At 44.8% G+C, this 16,781-nt stretch overlaps 1 protein-coding gene across 1 annotated transcript; it reads right to left on the reverse strand.

Annotated features, from left to right (window-relative positions):
* Positions 1 to 1,496: 1,496 nt before the first annotated feature.
* On the reverse strand, positions 1,497 to 13,857 carry TMEM184C (transmembrane protein 184C). The gene is made up of 10 exons (XM_074154975.1): positions 13,741 to 13,857; positions 11,856 to 11,986; positions 11,722 to 11,758; positions 9,463 to 9,668; positions 8,611 to 8,685; positions 8,024 to 8,117; positions 5,243 to 5,355; positions 4,450 to 4,549; positions 3,513 to 3,684; positions 1,497 to 3,014 (listed from the first exon to the last, which is right to left on the reverse strand). The coding sequence occupies exons 1-10, from the start codon at positions 13,855 to 13,857 to the stop codon at positions 2,722 to 2,724; spliced, it is 1,338 nt and encodes a 445-aa protein (XP_074011076.1). The 3' UTR covers positions 1,497 to 2,721.
* Positions 13,858 to 16,781: the final 2,924 nt, after the last annotated feature.

Genomic DNA, 16,781 nt, shown 5'->3' on the forward strand with positions numbered 1-16,781 from the left:
CCCCTGCAGTAAGCAGGGACATCTTTAATTAGATCAGATTGCTCAGAGCCTCATCAAGCCTGACCTTGAATGTCTCCAGGGATGGAAGTTTGCCGACGACACCAAGCTCGGCGGCATGGTCAACACGCTGGAGGGAAGGGATGTCATCCAGAGGGACCTGGACAGGCTTGAGAGGTGGGCTTGTGCAAACCACATGAAGTTCAGCCAGGCCAAGTGCAGGGTCCTGTACCTGGGACACGGCAATCCCAGGCACAAATACAGGTCGGGCAGAGAATGGCTGGAGAGCAGCCCTGAGGAGAAGGGCTTGGGGGTGTTGGTGGATGAGAAGCTCAACATGAGCTGGCAATGCGCACTGGCAGCCCAGAAAGCCAACCCCATCCTGGGCTGCATCAAGAGAAGTGTGGCCAGCAGGTCGTGGGAGGTGATTCTACCCCTCTGCTCTGCGCTCGTGAGACCCCACCTGGAGTACTGTGTCCAGCTTTGGAGTCCTCAACACAGGAAGGACATGGACCTGTTGGAACGGGTCCAGCGGAGGGCCACGAAGATGATCAGAGGGCTGGAGCACCTCCCCTATGAAGACAGGCTGAGAGAGCTGGGGTTGTTCAGCCTGGAGAAGAGAAGGCTCCAGGGAGACCTCATAGCAGCCTTCCAATATCTGAAGGGAGCCCACAGGAGAGCCGGAGAGGGACTCTTTGTCAGGAAGTGTAGTGACAGGACAAGGGGTAATGGTTTTAAATTGGAAGAGGGGAGATTTAGATTAGATATCAGGAGGAAATTCTTTGCTGTGCGGGTGGTGAGGCACTGGAACAGGTTGCCCAGCTCTCTGCTCGTCCTCTTGGCACACATTTCACCTGCAGGAAATCAGATTATTTCTAACACTGGCCACAGTGGGCGCTGAAGTCCCCAGGTGCTGTGAGCTTTTACAAGTCGTTTCCTTTTAGAGCATGGCTATTACACGGAAACAGATACCTACAATCATGTATAAGTAGATTCTGATTCTTCCTAAGCCCAAACAAGAATTCCCTTTTCAACACAACCCTTAAAATACAGAAAGCACTTGTACTTTAAACTTGTACGAGTTGTACTGAAGATCCCCTCCGTCCACAGAAAGGACGGTGGCATTCATGTCACGCACACTCTGAAATTACCATAGCAGTAAATAAAATTGAAAGAAGATGAACAGTTTAAATAAAATCTTTAATTGATTATTTACAACAAAGGCAATGACTTGGCAAATTGAAAATGATGATTTGCATTTTCTCACTAAATTCAGATACAGCAAGTACAGTCAACTATAAAATCTGCAGCCTAGTGAGTAAGGCGCGATATTTACATCACACTAGTACTGCAAAAAAAAGCACTTAAAATTAATTTGCTGTGACAGCCAGAAGTTAAACGTTTATCCTGTAAATGCTAACGATCCTGAAAAAGAACCTTCAGATGTCACTTAAAAGGTCAGCGCTCTAGGTTTTGGGTTTGTTTTTTTTTTTTTTCCTGTCAGATTGCAAACATGCAATAGTAGTAAAGATCTGGTAACAGGGTAAAAACAATACCCCTCCGATTTTGTCAGTTTTCACAAAATAACAGTTTAATAAAGCCTAATGCCAATAACTCCAATATTAGAGTAGCTACTTAGTTTTACCTCGGCAAAGGTCTCTTCTGGGGTGGTGGGTGGGGAAAAAAAAAAAAACCAACAAACCTAAATCAACTAGTATATTTGAAACCAGGCTCTACTAGAAGCATAATACGATATTCACACCCACACAAATTTAGGAATACAAGTTACAACAGAGGCATTGTCAAGGTAGCCTGCTTTAGCAGCTTAAAAAAAAAAACCGTAAGCATTAAAGAATTTATTGCAGCCCAAAATAATCAGTTTTGTTTTCTGCTTCGACATCCTTTATTCCCCTCCACACAGAATACGGTAGTAACCGTTATTCTCATTTTAGAAGGATAGGAAGCAAGCAGTTAAGTGTAAAGTATTATTCCAAAACCTCTCATCCTGGCTGTCTCTTCTATATGTAAAAGCCATATTGCAAATTAAGAGCTACAAGGACAACAGATACGCCAACCGTTACGTTCCGAGCGTGGAATTTTGTAGCGAGGCCTGTAGGGAATGCTTTCTTCGTATAGATTCTTTGCTGATGCTCTGTAATAATTATCTTCATGAAGGCGTTTTATTTAGCTACGCAGGAAAGGGAAGAAGATGGCATCTGTACAGCAGTTACCGTTTCGTCCACGCTCCGTTCAGCACTGGGGCGTGGAAATTACCGTCGTTAAGAGGACAACCAAAGCCAATACAAACACTTCTTTGCTGCTGCCCTCCTTAAATTACATTCTTGACATTCAGTCTTCCCACCGCTAGTAGTACTTACGCGTCACCTTTAGAAGAGCAGAGCGTTTTTTTTTTTTTTCAAACGTTTCTTTTGTCTTAATAAAAGTCGGTGTCGTTTCGACATGATGTGTAAAGCGTTCAGCAGTTTAAGGAGTTGATCCTTAAATTTATGCAGAAACTTTTACAGCGTGCGTGTTTTACACTTCCGGGGCGCTCACCTCCGTTACGGATTCCGAATCCAGATGTCAGTTACAGCCATATCCTCTTCCTGTCTGCGCAGTAGCTTTTCCGAGCTTTTTGCCTTTCACCGCTAACAGTACACGTTAACAGAACACGTGTGGCAAGTCGATAGCAGGCTCCTTGACAAGTTCAAAGAAAAGGCGAGTCTAACTTTTACCCAAAGCTTTCTCTGATAAATTGTGCTCTAGTTCGGGTGACTCCTCGGAGCCTCGAGTAGCAGAAGCGTTATAAATGCCATCAACTGCAGGGGCTGTTGTTGGCGTTGTGAGAGGTGTCACAGTGTGTCCAAACCCCTGATAATGACCCATGGGTGAAGACGGCATTGAAGAAGCATCGGAAATTGGGTCTTGAGTAGATGAAGACAGTAAACTTGTATGCTCGTTTTGTTCATGATCCTCGGCAAAAAACATTTTCCTTGGCTGGCCCAAAACTGTCCTTCCTAGAATCATGCCAAATGAAAATACTTTTCAATACTTCCAGCACTACACCAAGGTCTTTGGACACATCAACACTAAAATAGGCACGTTAAATTAGAAGATGAGTCTTTGTTTTATAAGAGTTTTACATGGGCATTGTTAGCTGTAATAAATAAAATGATGTCTTTCCATTAAAAAAAAAACAAAACAAAACCCAACACAACAAGCCCCAGATGCACCACGCAACAAAAAGGACATCCCTTTCTTTTACCTGTCACACCTGAAACTTACCCTGAGATCCATCTACTCAAAAGAAAAATTAAAAACTAGAGTTTAAATCAGTCAGGAGTCCCGGCAAGAGCAAAGTGCCTGATATGCCATGAAATCATCAAAGGGATGCAGCTGCCGCTGATTTGATATGGAATGTTCTCAAGGTACTAGAGAGATGGCTAACAGAGTAAAACAAAGCTGAAAATACATACACTGTTACCAGATCATACAGATCTGTCCGTGTTACTTACCAACGTTTCGAACCTGTTCCGATATATCTGCCCTGATATCAGAAATATCCCACATCGCAAGAAAAGAGTCAAAGCAGGACCCTTCTTCAGCTTCTTGGACGTAAGGTTTATAGGAAAAACTGTAGTGATGCGCAATAGCAGCCAGGAACATCTCGACACAAATGATAAAATCCTGCAAGGAGAGAGATACCGACTCAATCCTTCATCACTGGAGAAACAATGGAAAGGCTGCAATTGCCTTGGGATATTGGCATCAGCTGCTTTTCCGCCAGAGGTAGGATATTCTGGGCAGGCTTCAGGGAGCCATAGATATTGGAATCAGCCCTTGCCTGCTGGACTGACTTGCTGGAAGCGGATATTCAACAGGCAGCAGCTCTGCAATGAATTCTTGCAAGAAGCAATGCGAGGCTGTCCAACAGAAGTATTTAACTGGGACACGTTCCTCCTGCCCAACGCGTGCACGTGGAAGTGTTGGGGATAAAACTCACTTGGGGTGACTGGCTGTAGCATAGCCCAACTTACAATAAATTCAGCACTAACTTAGCCTGTGTTCATAGATTCATAGATTGGTCCAGGCCGGAAGGGACCTCCAAAGGTCATCTAGTCCCACCTCCCCGCAGTCAGCAGGGACACCCCCAACCAGACGAGGTTGCCCAGGGCCTCGTCGAGCTTCACCTTGAATATCTCAAGGGAAGGGGCCTCAACCACCTCCCTGGGCAACCTGTTCCAGTGTTCCACCACCCTCATGGTAAAGAACTTTCTCCTAATATCCAATCTAAATCTCCCCTTCTCCAACTTAAAACCATTGCCCCTCGTCCTGTCACTGCAGGCCTTTGTAAACAGACCCTCCCCAGTGAATTTGACAAAATTTGCTTGAGATCAGCTACGTCACGCTACGTACAGCCATGCCTCCTGAGAAGGAATTGTCTGCTCTTACCTGTAGGCCGGTAGCCACAGCTTCCACACTTTGCCATTCCCACGTGTGTTTCTCAGAAATGACGCCAACTTTCACCAACAATGCAATAAGCACAGCTTGCCTATAAAGATTGGGGTTTTTTTTTAATTTACTGTAACAGCAGTGCCAAAAAATCTCCGAGCAAATCTGGTAAACAATGCCTGTCTGCGTGCATACAGATGTATGTGCATAGGAAGAATCTTACAAGAAACTTACTGTTTATATATTTAGATTTTAAGAGGAGGAAAACACAACAAAACAGACTTAAAAAGACGTGTCATTCATCCACAGTCCTAAAGACCAACAGGGAACACCAACCAAAGAGTGCGTTGCTCCAGTTAGTTATTAGAACAAGTTGCTTCTCTTTCAGGGTACTACTGCAACCCAGAGTAATCTTCAGATAGTCAAATGCACTCTCATACTTAAAATAGTAAACGTACAGGAATTTATTCTGAAAAGGTTAAAGCAATGTTCTTTTAAAAGTAAAAAAAAAAAAAAAATCATTTTTTTTCTTTTGAAATAACTGCGAGTGAAGATTCTAAAATAAATTAGGTTCTTGAGAACCACCTTACAAAATGGCAAGTCTAAAAATTAATCTTAAGTGAACAAGCCTGCTCTGTCCAACATAATAGTACCGGTTTCCCCTCGCAGCACTTCACTTGAGTACGGGGAGATTTTTTTTTGAGGCCTCCAACCTCAGTAACAAATCCAGCCTTTTTAGCTCTTTGACGATCCAGCCTGAGAACAAGGAGCAGTAAGTAAATAATTCACTTACCAGAAAGAAACAAAAACGACCATCTTCACGCAAAGGAACTTGCCGACAGGTTGGATAGGATTCAGTTCTTCACGTAGTACTTTATAAAACAGCACGAGACAATACATAGCAAACTAACCGGAAAAGAAAATGAAGAAAAGCTTTATTTTATGAGGGACTTGTTTTGCAGCATCTCTTCAGTTAAAAAAAATATCACCCTATAATACAAACCTAAAAGCTACCTATTTTAGAAAAAAGGCTCTGGATTTATGAAAACTTTTGCCTTACTGTTTTAGGGCAAGCCTTTTTTCTTTTTTTCTTGAAATTGTATTTCTGAAACGCACGGTATTGGCAGACAGAGACTGAGGTCACCTACACACTAAAGCATAGCATAGGAAGGTCCCACCAAATCTTTTCGATGCCAAGCACATCTCTAGAGAAAATGGCACAAAAAGCACATGTTCTTTCAGGCTTCTGTTAAAAACACCTGAAACGTTGCCTCTTTACGAGAGGCGAGGCGACGAATGCCATCTTCACCACAAATCTGAACAAGTTTCCCATTAATGGCAACTGCAAGCAACCAAACCAACGTATAGCTAAACCTAAGGAACTGATCTCCCCTTTTCACCCACATTCTCCTAGCCTCTTGCTACTGAGTCTCCTTAAGCAATCCTGTCAACCAGGACACGCAGAAGTATCTGCTGCTGGGACTTGTCACAGCAGAAAGCAGTTACAGGTCCTTCGTTAACAGTCACCCATCAAGCACAGCGGTGGCAGTAGGAGGACGCCCTGTTTGGATGGGATGTCACGCTGTTCTGACTCCTGCTGCTGTTGCCAAGAGAAGTGAGAAGCTCGGAGGCTAGAAGGCTAAGCAGCAAGGAGCCGGAGCTGCTGCTCTCTCCACTCACATTAGCTCACGCGTAATGTGCCCCAGGTGAAGCAGAAAATTCTTGCTCTGGATTCCCAGCAAGCCACTAAACGCAATCCCTGACCTCCAAAATGAAATTTTTCAAGTCTAGGGGCTGACACCTTCCTCTCACCCTGACATCATCTGGCAGCTGAACCAACAAGACAAGGTGTTAGGCCGGCCAGAATCTCAGCACAGCACGCGCTATTGCCATTTTTTCCCTGTCAGTGTTGTTACCACCAGCTTTGTAACACGCTATTTTTAACGTGGCCGCTGCTGATTCTTTGTGTGCGTGCTGGGAGGATGCTGCCGGGGTAAGGGCAGTGATCTCTTCTGCAGAGGTGCAAGTCTAGAGCTCTAACGCGCCTGGGCCACATCACTTCACCAATCAAATAGTTTGGGGTAGAGAGATGAGACACTTTATGAGACACAGTGAGACACTGCATCCAGTTCTGGGCTCCCCAGTTCAAGAGAGACAGGGAACTACTGGAGAGAGTCCAACGTAGGGCAACTAAGATGATTAAGGGATTGGAGCATCTCCCTTATGAGGAAAGACTCAAAGAGCTGGGGCTTTTCAGCTTGGAGAAGAGAAGGCTGAGGGGAGGCCTTATCTATGTTTACAAGTACCTAAAGGGTGGGTTGAAGGAGGATGGAGCCGGACTCTTTTCAGTGGTTCCCAGTGACAGGACGAGGGGCAACGGGCACAAGCTGGAACATGGGAAGTTCCATTCAAATATGAGGAAAAACTTCTTTAGGGTGAGGGTGGCAGAGCCCTGGAACAGGCTGCCCAGGGAGGTGGTGGAGTCCCCTTCTCTGGAGATCTTCAAGCCCCGCCTGGATGCAGTCCTGAGTGATGTGCTCTGGGCAACCCTGCTTCAGCAGGGGAGTTGGACTGGATGATCTCTAGAGGTCCCTTCCAACTCTGACAATTCCGTGATTCCGTGATTTTATTGCTTTATGCAGCTATACAGTCAAATAATAGAAGTTTTAGGCTGTCTGTTTCCCTAGTATTTTGCATACATAGTATTTAACAGATTGTAACTTTGACTTACAGTGGGAAATAGTCTACCCATAAGAATTTTGGGGGCTGACCTGCTGGAGAGCACCTCTGAGGAGAAAGACCTAGGAGTCCTGGTAGACAACAGGATGACCATGAGCCAACAATGTGCCCTTGTGGCCAAGAAGGCCAATGGATCCTGGGGTGCATCAGGAAGAGTGTGACCAGCAGGTTGAGGGAGGTCATCCTCCCCCTCTACTCTGCCCTGGAGAGGCCCCATCTGGAGCACTGGGACCAGTTCTGGGCTCCCCAGTTCAAGAAGGACAGGGAACTGCTGGAGAGGGTACAGCAGAGGACCACAAAGATGATGAGGGGCCTGGAGCATCTCCCTTATGAGGAGAGGCTGAGGGACTTGGGTCTTTTTAGTCTGGAGAAGAGAAGGCTGAGGGGGGATCTGATCAACGCCTATAAATACTTAAAGGGAGGGTGTCAGGAGGATGGGACTGGTCTTTTTTCAGTGGTGCCCAGGGACAGGACAAGAGGAAATGGGCACAGACTTGAACATAAAAAGTTCCACCTAAACGTGAGGAGGAACTTCTTTCCTGGGAGGGTGGCAGAGCCCTGGAAGAGGCTGCCCAGGGAGGTGGTGGAGTCTCCATCTCTGGAGACATTCCAAACCCGCCTGGACACGTTCCTGTGCAACCTGCTCTGGGTGGACCTGCTTTGGCAGGGGGTTGGACTGGATGATCTCCAGAGGTCCCTTCCAACCCCATATCATTCTGTGATTCTGTAGTTACCAGATGCCAACACAATTACTGTCAATAGTTCATATAAAAAGATTCACGTAATACTAATACAATGACTTAAAAGAGCAGAAAGATGTACTCCTGATACTCACTAGCTGTGACATGTTGTTAAGTATAACTAAGTAAGTCCACGCGTTGTTGAAGCTGAAGTTTCCTTCATCATACACTCCCACTAGTTCACAAATTCTGAAAGAATTTTTAGAATTAATCACTATGTACTTCACAACAACAGGTTCTATGACATGTATGAAGGCACACAGTCAAGCTTGTCGCATGCAAAGTTTTTATAAAATTTTAAAAGTCGCATAAAACCTGACTTAAAAATACGCAATTGTTGAAGCCAATGAGAAAAGGGAGAAGCAAGAAAAAAGAGACTCGAAAAATTAAGAGATCATAAAAATGCCTTTCCCACATAAACAGTACTTCACACTCTCTCCCACTGCTTTCAGCATCAGGCATTAAGTATTTATTATTTAAATCCTGCAAGTAGTGATTTGCTATAGAGAAGTCATAAAGAAATCATAGGTTGATTCAAATTGCCAGGACCCATTTAGCATGTAACACGACCGGTCTGCTTTCAAACTGCGTTGATTCAATACGAAGGGCATGAAAATTCTTTCCAGTGTAACTCTCAAAATTACATCGAAGATCAGTATCAATTATTTATGGGCATACTTACAAAGCAATAATGGTAGTAAATGGTCTGACAACAGTGTACTGCAAAACACCCAGTTTACATCTAAATAATAAAACTCTGCAAGAGAAACACAAAATTCATTGTACAAGAATTTAAAGACAATTCACTTATGGAAATTTCCTGTTCTCAGTAGTTTCCCTAAACTGAATTTTTATTTCATGGTAGTTTCAACTTCTGCTTCCAGGACTTCAAATGTTACAGTGTATAGGGTGTACATATGCAATACACAAAAGACCTAGACTTTTATAGATACGTAACAGGAAATACTCAATGATTCACTTCTTTCGGCCACGGACTAAACAAAGAGAATGCAGTTTTCACCGCGTTTGAAGATGTTTAAGAATGGCTTACATCCACAGTTTGTCTTTAACATTTTAAACAGCTTTACTAAAATCTCTTAGGAGAGGTGCTTATCAGATTAAGCATGCAGGAACAAGCAGTTCACGGGCATATGGCCTTTTGTCCTTCACCTGGGGAAGTAAAAGCAACAGGCCTACCAGTGATTCTACATGAGGTTTTGGGCAAATATTGTACGGTAACAAAGGAAGCAAATTCAAGGAGACCTTTTTCCAGTATTTTTTCAAAAACAAGAAAGATTCCTTCAGGACCACCTGAGCCAATGTATGTTAGTAGCTAAGTGCAATTTATAGGACGATTTACAGCTTGATGAAAACATGTTCACAGCTGCTTTCAGAAGAGGTTCATAGTTGATAAACAAAGTGTGTGCAAACTGACTCTGCCAAGCCACAACAGTTATACCACTAAATATGAAAAAAAATAATACTTGTATCTGATTACACAGCTTAAAATTTTAAGATGTCATCATGTACTCACTCTCCCATAGCCCACGATGGACAACAACAGAGAGGCGGCAGATGTCTCTGCTGATCTTTCGCTTCTATTATTAATACGAGGTTTGGATACCGGTTGGTTAGATAATTTGAAAGAAAAACCATAAAATTATAGATGACATAAGCTTCATAGCATTCCCGACATGTATCCACATATATTGCAATGTTGGGGTATTTCAAAGCTATCCACTGTAAGAAGAGAGGTACACAGAAGGTTACATGCAAGAAAGACAACAGTGATTCCAATGACAACACTGGCTGGCTAGTTCAGCAAGCGATAATTCATTAGACAGCAGGCACTAATTAAACAGGGCTTGAAGCATTTGGCTAATAAGAGCGTGATGCTACAGCTAGAAAGTAACATTCTGTAAAAATGCCAGTAGAATTTCAGGTCTCTTCTCCGCTGCCTCAAATGGAAGCACGCTTAAAAGCACCACGCAAGAGATGCTCTGGATTTTTGACCACGCAATTAAGTCTTTCATTTAAAAGTAACTAAGGAGATGGTTCCCTACACATAACCTACCCCAGTTAGGAGGAGACAAGACAGAACCGTTTCCTGAAATTAACATATTCATTGCTAGTATGGCTTTGAGAACTAAGTTTTTAGTCTGTCAGTGCAAAGTTGATTTCTTTTGGTGTCTAATGTGTAAATGTTTGTTCCAGCACGTTTGCAAAATGTAGTAGAAAGCGGCAGCTTAAAGTGGTAGCCATCCCTCTAAACAAGAATTTCAGACAGAAAAAGTGATTTTTCTGCAAAATTGTCTTTATGGATCAGCTGTCAGAGCTCTCAAATTTTTGATTTTGAGTATCACGCTGCTGTTGCACGGTTTAGTGCATCCTGTCCTACTGGGTGAGGTTTTTTTTGTTTGTACATTGTTTTTTCTTGGGGGGGGGGGTGGGGTTAAATAGAGGCAGGTCTTTTAAATTTGCTTTGCTTCCCTAGGTTGCAGTAGAGCGAATGCTCTGCCTTCTCTGACCAGAGGAACACAGGAAGACACATCACAATTAAAAAATACTAGAGTAACAGATGCTGCAACAGCTTTGGGGAAGAGGTAATACTGCATCTAGTAAACCGAGAACACCGTATTTGAATCTGAGAACTTTAATTTCAGCTCAGATTAAGCACTCTAGGAGGATATCACATATGCAGCAAAGGCCATAAGATCCAAGAGTCTGGGGAAAGATTTCAGTATGCCAGAAATGCTTCTGAACGCCTGGCTAGAGCTCATTTAACTAGCAGGCATTTTTCTTCCAAAGGAAAATTCTGTACTTGAAATATCAGCCTGAGGTAGTTGATATTCATAGAATCATAGAATGGCTAGAGTTGGAAGGGACCTTAAAGATCATAGAGTCCCAACCCCCCTGCCATGGGCAGGGACACCTCCCACTAGATATTCCCCATAGGAAACAGATAATGTTGTTTTCTTCCCCACTCTCCTTCACTCTCAGATACTCTAAATCCTAGTCTTTCAAAAATATAAAAAAGAAAAAGGGGGGGGGGGGCGCTGGGAACACACACACACGGGTGACGCTTCATAAACACTCAAGAGATGAGAGAAAAATCAAAGGAAAAGTTCCTGGAAAGCTGTCTCTTGTGGGGGAAACAGAAGCATTTGCAACGTCAAGAGGTGATGACAACACGTAAACACACATCCTGTACAGTCCACAGATTCAGGATGTTTGTTGCCTAGCTCTGCCTGAAATCACCCCTACAAGTGACATATTTACAGGAACCGTATCTGGTATGGCAAATAGAATCTATTGCATCGAAGTATTCAGAAGTGGGTTTTTTGTGGGATCTTACCCTTTGCCCCCTGAAGCAAAAAGGGAGAAATTTAGCACTCGGGAAAGAATTTTAGTACTAAGCCTAACTCGGGAAAGAAAGGAAAGGCACTCAATTTTGAGACAGTTACTTGGATCTGTCTGGTTTCCAGCTCAGCTGTTACTGAAGATGGAAGGACCAAAAGCAGGCTCTTGTCGTACCCATTTCCACATCTGTCATAAAGGATATTCAAGGAGAAGTTTAAGAACAGTTAGCAAAAGCGATCCCACAAGCTCCACAAGAAGAGTCTAATATCGCCAGAACTACGCTTCTGATGTACTCCATAAACAGGAATGCCCAGAAGTTTCTAGGCCTATGACCCTCCATGCAGCATAGTTTCTGCTAACTGTGGCACTGTTTTTCCTCACTCCCACAGCAAACAGAATTTTATCAAGCTGTTAACAGTAAGAGAACACTTACACTGTCTAAACTGTAAATCGGCACCATCCACAGAATCCTGTTACAATGATAAAAGAACATTTCATATTACTAGAAGTATTTTCAGTCTGAATTAAATTCAACATTTGTAGCACAGATAAAATGTGAAATGTTACCTTATTATTGGCTTCTGTAATTCAGGTTGAGTATAATGGACTAAGTGTTGTAGTATTCCCCAGAGAGATATTGGAATAGTCATTAGTAGAAATATCCCAGCGATAAACCATGCCTTGGTATGAATTCCAACCTTGCAAAGGAAAAGAAGAATGCAAGATCAAAGTTTCTGTATTAGTACTTTAAAGTTTTACTAGTATAGCAATAAAAATAATTCATCTTTCTTTTTCTTTACTGTGAATAGAGTTTTAAGATGCATATTAAGTACATATCCCAATATTACGTTTAGTTTTTCTAACTCTCCCTTCCGGATACACAAACTCCCAAAGTCTCCCTTGCAATCTGTTGATGTGGCTTAGAGTAAAACTTAAAAACTCAAAAGAAAAAGATGAGGAAGGTTGCAGAAGTAAACAACGACATCACCAATAAACACAAAACGTTCTACAAGAACATAGTAATGCTCACTATTTAATTTACTGAAAGCCACAATGGATTCCTTGCTTTAGGTCTGGAACTTGTCTCAGTTCTGTGCTTCATTATCAAGTTTCTGAAAGCTTGGGGATTGAAAGTATTTTTAGATTTAAAACGAAGTTCCAACTAGTAATCAATTTCAACTAGTTTCATTTAACAATCTGAAATAGATATGCATTCATATATACATATGGCTACAATTTTAAACCAAAGCTGCCCAAAAAACAACTATATTAATAATCCTAAGTACCCAAAACTGAGAAACACAGTAAACTCTTCTCAAACTTTCTCAATTTCTTCTCTGATCCCCCACTGTACATCAACATCCAACATCTTCTGTTGCTTTCCATTTCAAAGATCGCTTCCGAGTAGTTTCTCCACCACTGTCAGATTCAATGATTTTAAAATTTCAGGTACCACTTTGATATAAACATCCATTATGCGGAAGGTATGAAGGCATCAGAACAGAGTTTCAAAGTAGGAAATTTACAATACCCTCAAGACAGACTGTACTGTCATCAAGTGCTTAAGATTATACCATGAAAAAGCTTACCTCCAGTGGAACAAGCCTGTATTAAATTGGACAATATATATCTTAAGGTTACAGTTTTACTTTTTGTTGGAAAAGTAATGCTATCACACGTGTGCGTAATTCCTGTGCTACTGTTACGAAATACTACAGTATATCACACCACCACAGACGTACCAACAGCATGAAAGAGAAGCTTCTCTATCTACTACTTCAATTCTCCCTACCAGACAGAATTACCTCAAATATTTTAAACTGAAAGAGGGGAGGTTTAGATTAGATATCGGGATGAAATTCTTTGCTGTGAGGGGGGTGAGACGCTGGAACAGGTTGCCCAGAGAAGCTGTGGATGCCCCATCCCTGGAAGCGTTTAAGGCCAGGCTGGATGGGGCTTTGAGCAACCTGGTCTGGTGGAGGTGTCCCTGCCCATGGCAGGGGTGTTGGAACTCGATGATCTTTAAGGTCCCTTCCAATCTAAACCATTCTGTGATTCTATGAATGCCTGCATTACTACTAAGTGTCAAAACAGACGTTGTGGGCAGGCCAGGGGCAGAGCTCCAGCCGCGCCTGGCTCTCATTTCTTCAGCACCGCATCTCCTGTTAAAACACCCAGTATAACTGAACCGGAAGGAGAAAGAAATCCCGTCCCGTGTCCACCCCGCTCCGTTCCTGCTGTAACGGCACCATAAAGGCACGGCGGAACTTCTCCGGCCTCTCCTCTCCTCTCCGCCCGGGGCTGAAGGCCGCCGCCAACCGCCTGAGAGGACCGCGGCCGCCCCGGATGGGCCCGGGATGAGTGTGTATGTGTGTGTCTGTGTGTCTGTCTGTGTGTGTCTGTCTGTCTGTGTGTCCTCTCCCGCCCCGGCCCACCGCGCCCCGTCTCTCACCTCCAGCTTCTGCAGCTCCCAGACGCAGAGCGGCACCACCACCAGCAGCCCAACGATGTACAGCAGCACCACCAGCGGCCGAATCCACCGCCGCCAGTTCCCGCAGGTGCACGGCATGGCGGCGGCGAGGCCGGCCGCGGCGGCACCCACCGGCCCTCCTCACGCCCCACTCCGGGGCCCGCGGCGCCTCAGCGGGCCGGCGCCGGTTCCCGCCGGGCGCGCATCACCGCCCGCACGCCCCGCCGGCTCCACATCAGCCGCCGGCTCGGCTCGGCTCGGCTCGGCGAGGCCGGCCGCGGCGGCACCCACCACCCTCCTCAGCCCGATCGCTCCCGGTCCCGGTCCCGCTCCCGGTCCCAACCCGGCACCGCCCCGCACACACCCCCCGCGGCACTTCCGTCTGGCAACGCTTCCGGCCGCCCCCCCACCCCTCCCCTCAACCTTCATCCACCGCGCCGATTGGCTGCTCGCCCTGCCTATTGCAGCTTGCCCCGCCCCAGGGCGGGCCGGCACCAGGGACAATGGGCCCATAACGGCGTGGCCTTGCCCTCCCCGGAAGCGTGGCCTAGTGGTCTCTTCCGCCTGTCCGGTCCTCCCCTCACTTCTCCTCCCTCCCCCCCGCAATTCCCTGGCAATGGTCTCTCCCGCGCGGGGGAGAGGTTGAGGGGGTGAGGCCGGGCGCGTGCAGCCCGCGCGTGCCGGGACCGTTATTTCGGCTGTGGTAATGGCTGCGCGCGCCCACGGCCGTTAGTCGCGCGGCTCGGCGCTTCTCAGCTCGGTCGCTCCTTCCGCGCCCTGCCCTGCCGACGGCGGAGGGAGAAGCCTCCCCCGACCACCCCACACCCCCCCGCTCCACCTCCTTCCCTGTCAAAGTAATTAATTAATTAATTAAGGAGCGGTTGAGGGGAGGAGGCGGGTGGCCTTTCCTGAGGTACCACAGCGCGAGCGGATAGCGGGTGCGCGGCAGAGCAGAGGAGCGTTGGAAACAGCGCGTCCCAGCAGGTCTGTGGGTGCTAAGGCAGAGCCGGAGCTAAGGAGACCAGTGTTGGGAAGCGTGTGGACAGGCAGAAACGGCAGGAATTTAAGTTGAGAGAGACAATTACTGTAACTTCACAGCTGGGCAAGGCCTCTATAACCAGGGTCCTGTCTAAAACACCTCGATGGATGCTCCCCTGAGAGCAGGACGGAGTGAGCAATGTGGTGTAGAGAGGTACTTAACAATTCCAAGAATGGATGGCAGGTTGTGACATGAAGACTCCACTGGACATGTGCATAATGCAAAATATGTATTAAATTTCAAGTATTTGCTGGACCTTTTTTTTTTTTTTTTTTCCTTAGAAGTGCCTTGTAAAAACTGCCAAAATGCCAGTTAACTCTGTAACTCCACTAACAAAGGACAGGACCTCAGATACTGAACTAAATTAGGACCATTAGTGATACTCCAAGGAGCTGCAGCTGTAAATTCTTGGAAGGAGGCAAATGCAGATTTCAGTTTGAGGCATGGCTGAGAAGTGTATGCTGGAAGAAACCGTGCAGAGTAAGAGGTACTAAAGAACAGTGGCTGGGGTCTCTCTCTTTTTTCTTTCTCTAGCTAAATTCCTGACTTTTCTTGTTCCTTTTCTTTTTTTCCTCTGCATTGCAATTGCTTGCCCGGGCTTTCAGTTATTAAGTTACCAATGGTGCAGACCTTTATTCAAAGAATGAAGCTACATGTTTTTTTTAATAGTTGCTGTCCCTGTGTTGTGGAAATGACTGGAAACATATTTTCATTGGATGTATGCACAGTGAAAGGAAATTCCCTACTTAGCAAAATCCCAAAACTTGTCAGACTGCTTATCCCAGAGTTGACATAATCAGCATAGTCAGGCCAGATTCCTGTTTGTGAGATCTCTTTTGCCCTTCACGTGCTGCGTTGATGTGGCATCTAATAGTTCACAGGGCTAGGTGAGTGGATGAGGCAGCAGCTCATCTTGGCAGGAAGCATTCAATTGTTCAGCCGCTATGAACTGCTGAAGCAACTCTTCCCTGCCTCCTTCAAGGAAACATCAATGAGGCTGAACTCAGCCCACAGGTCAAGAGTTGAAATATACTGGCTTAGCCAGAAACAGATTGTGATAGTGGGTTGCTAAATTTTCCTTCTCTGTCTGATGTCTTAGGAGGCAAAGCAACCTCAGGTATTATTGGTATCCTTGGTAACTGGTAGGTTCCTCTACAACAAGTGAGGGCGAGTTATGAGGCCTTCCCTTTTCCACCTGCATATAATCTATTGTATTTAGTCTAGTACTTCCCTCTTCCACCATTATCTACAGCTTAGAAGGGTTGTCAGAATTAGTCATCTCAGCAACAGCTCGGATCACCTGTCCTGATTTCAGCTGGGATAGAGTTAATTTTCCTCCTAGTAACTGCTGTGTTTTGGATTTAGTATGAGAATAGTGTTGATAACACATATTGGTTTAGTTGTTGCTAGGTAATGCTTATATTAAGTCAAAGACTTTCTCAGCTTCCCGTAGAAGCTGAGATGGAGCATAGCCAGGACAAGCTGGCCAAAGGAATATTCCATACCATAGATTTCATGCTCCATATATAAATGGGGGTTGGCCAGGGAGCAGGAATCCACGATTGCTTCTCAGCACAGGCTGGGCAACTGATCATTGAGTGATGAGCAATTGTATTGCATCACTCATTTTGTATATTCTTTTATCATAATTGTTATTATCTTCTCTTCCATTACTGTTCTATTAAACTGTATCTCAACCCACAAGGTTTCCTTTTTTTTGGATTCTCTTCCTCTATCCCACTAGCGCGGAGGGAGGAAGTGAATGGCTGTGTGGTCCTGGTTCCCAGTTAGGGTTAAACCACGGCACCATCTTAAGTAAAAAGTCTGATACCCCAATTGCCATTCTACAATTTCCTACCAGTCAGTGAATTAGCTATAAATTTAATTTTAAAGTTTAAGGGTAAGAAGCATTTTAAGGGAACTGAAATATCATTTCTGTGTTAGAGTTATAATAAAAATCTAGTGGAGGTTAAGTGATTTGCTT

Source organism: Numenius arquata, chromosome 10 (genome assembly GCF_964106895.1).
Source record: "Numenius arquata chromosome 10, bNumArq3.hap1.1, whole genome shotgun sequence".
NCBI classification, from domain to species: Eukaryota; Metazoa; Chordata; class Aves; order Charadriiformes; family Scolopacidae; genus Numenius; species Numenius arquata.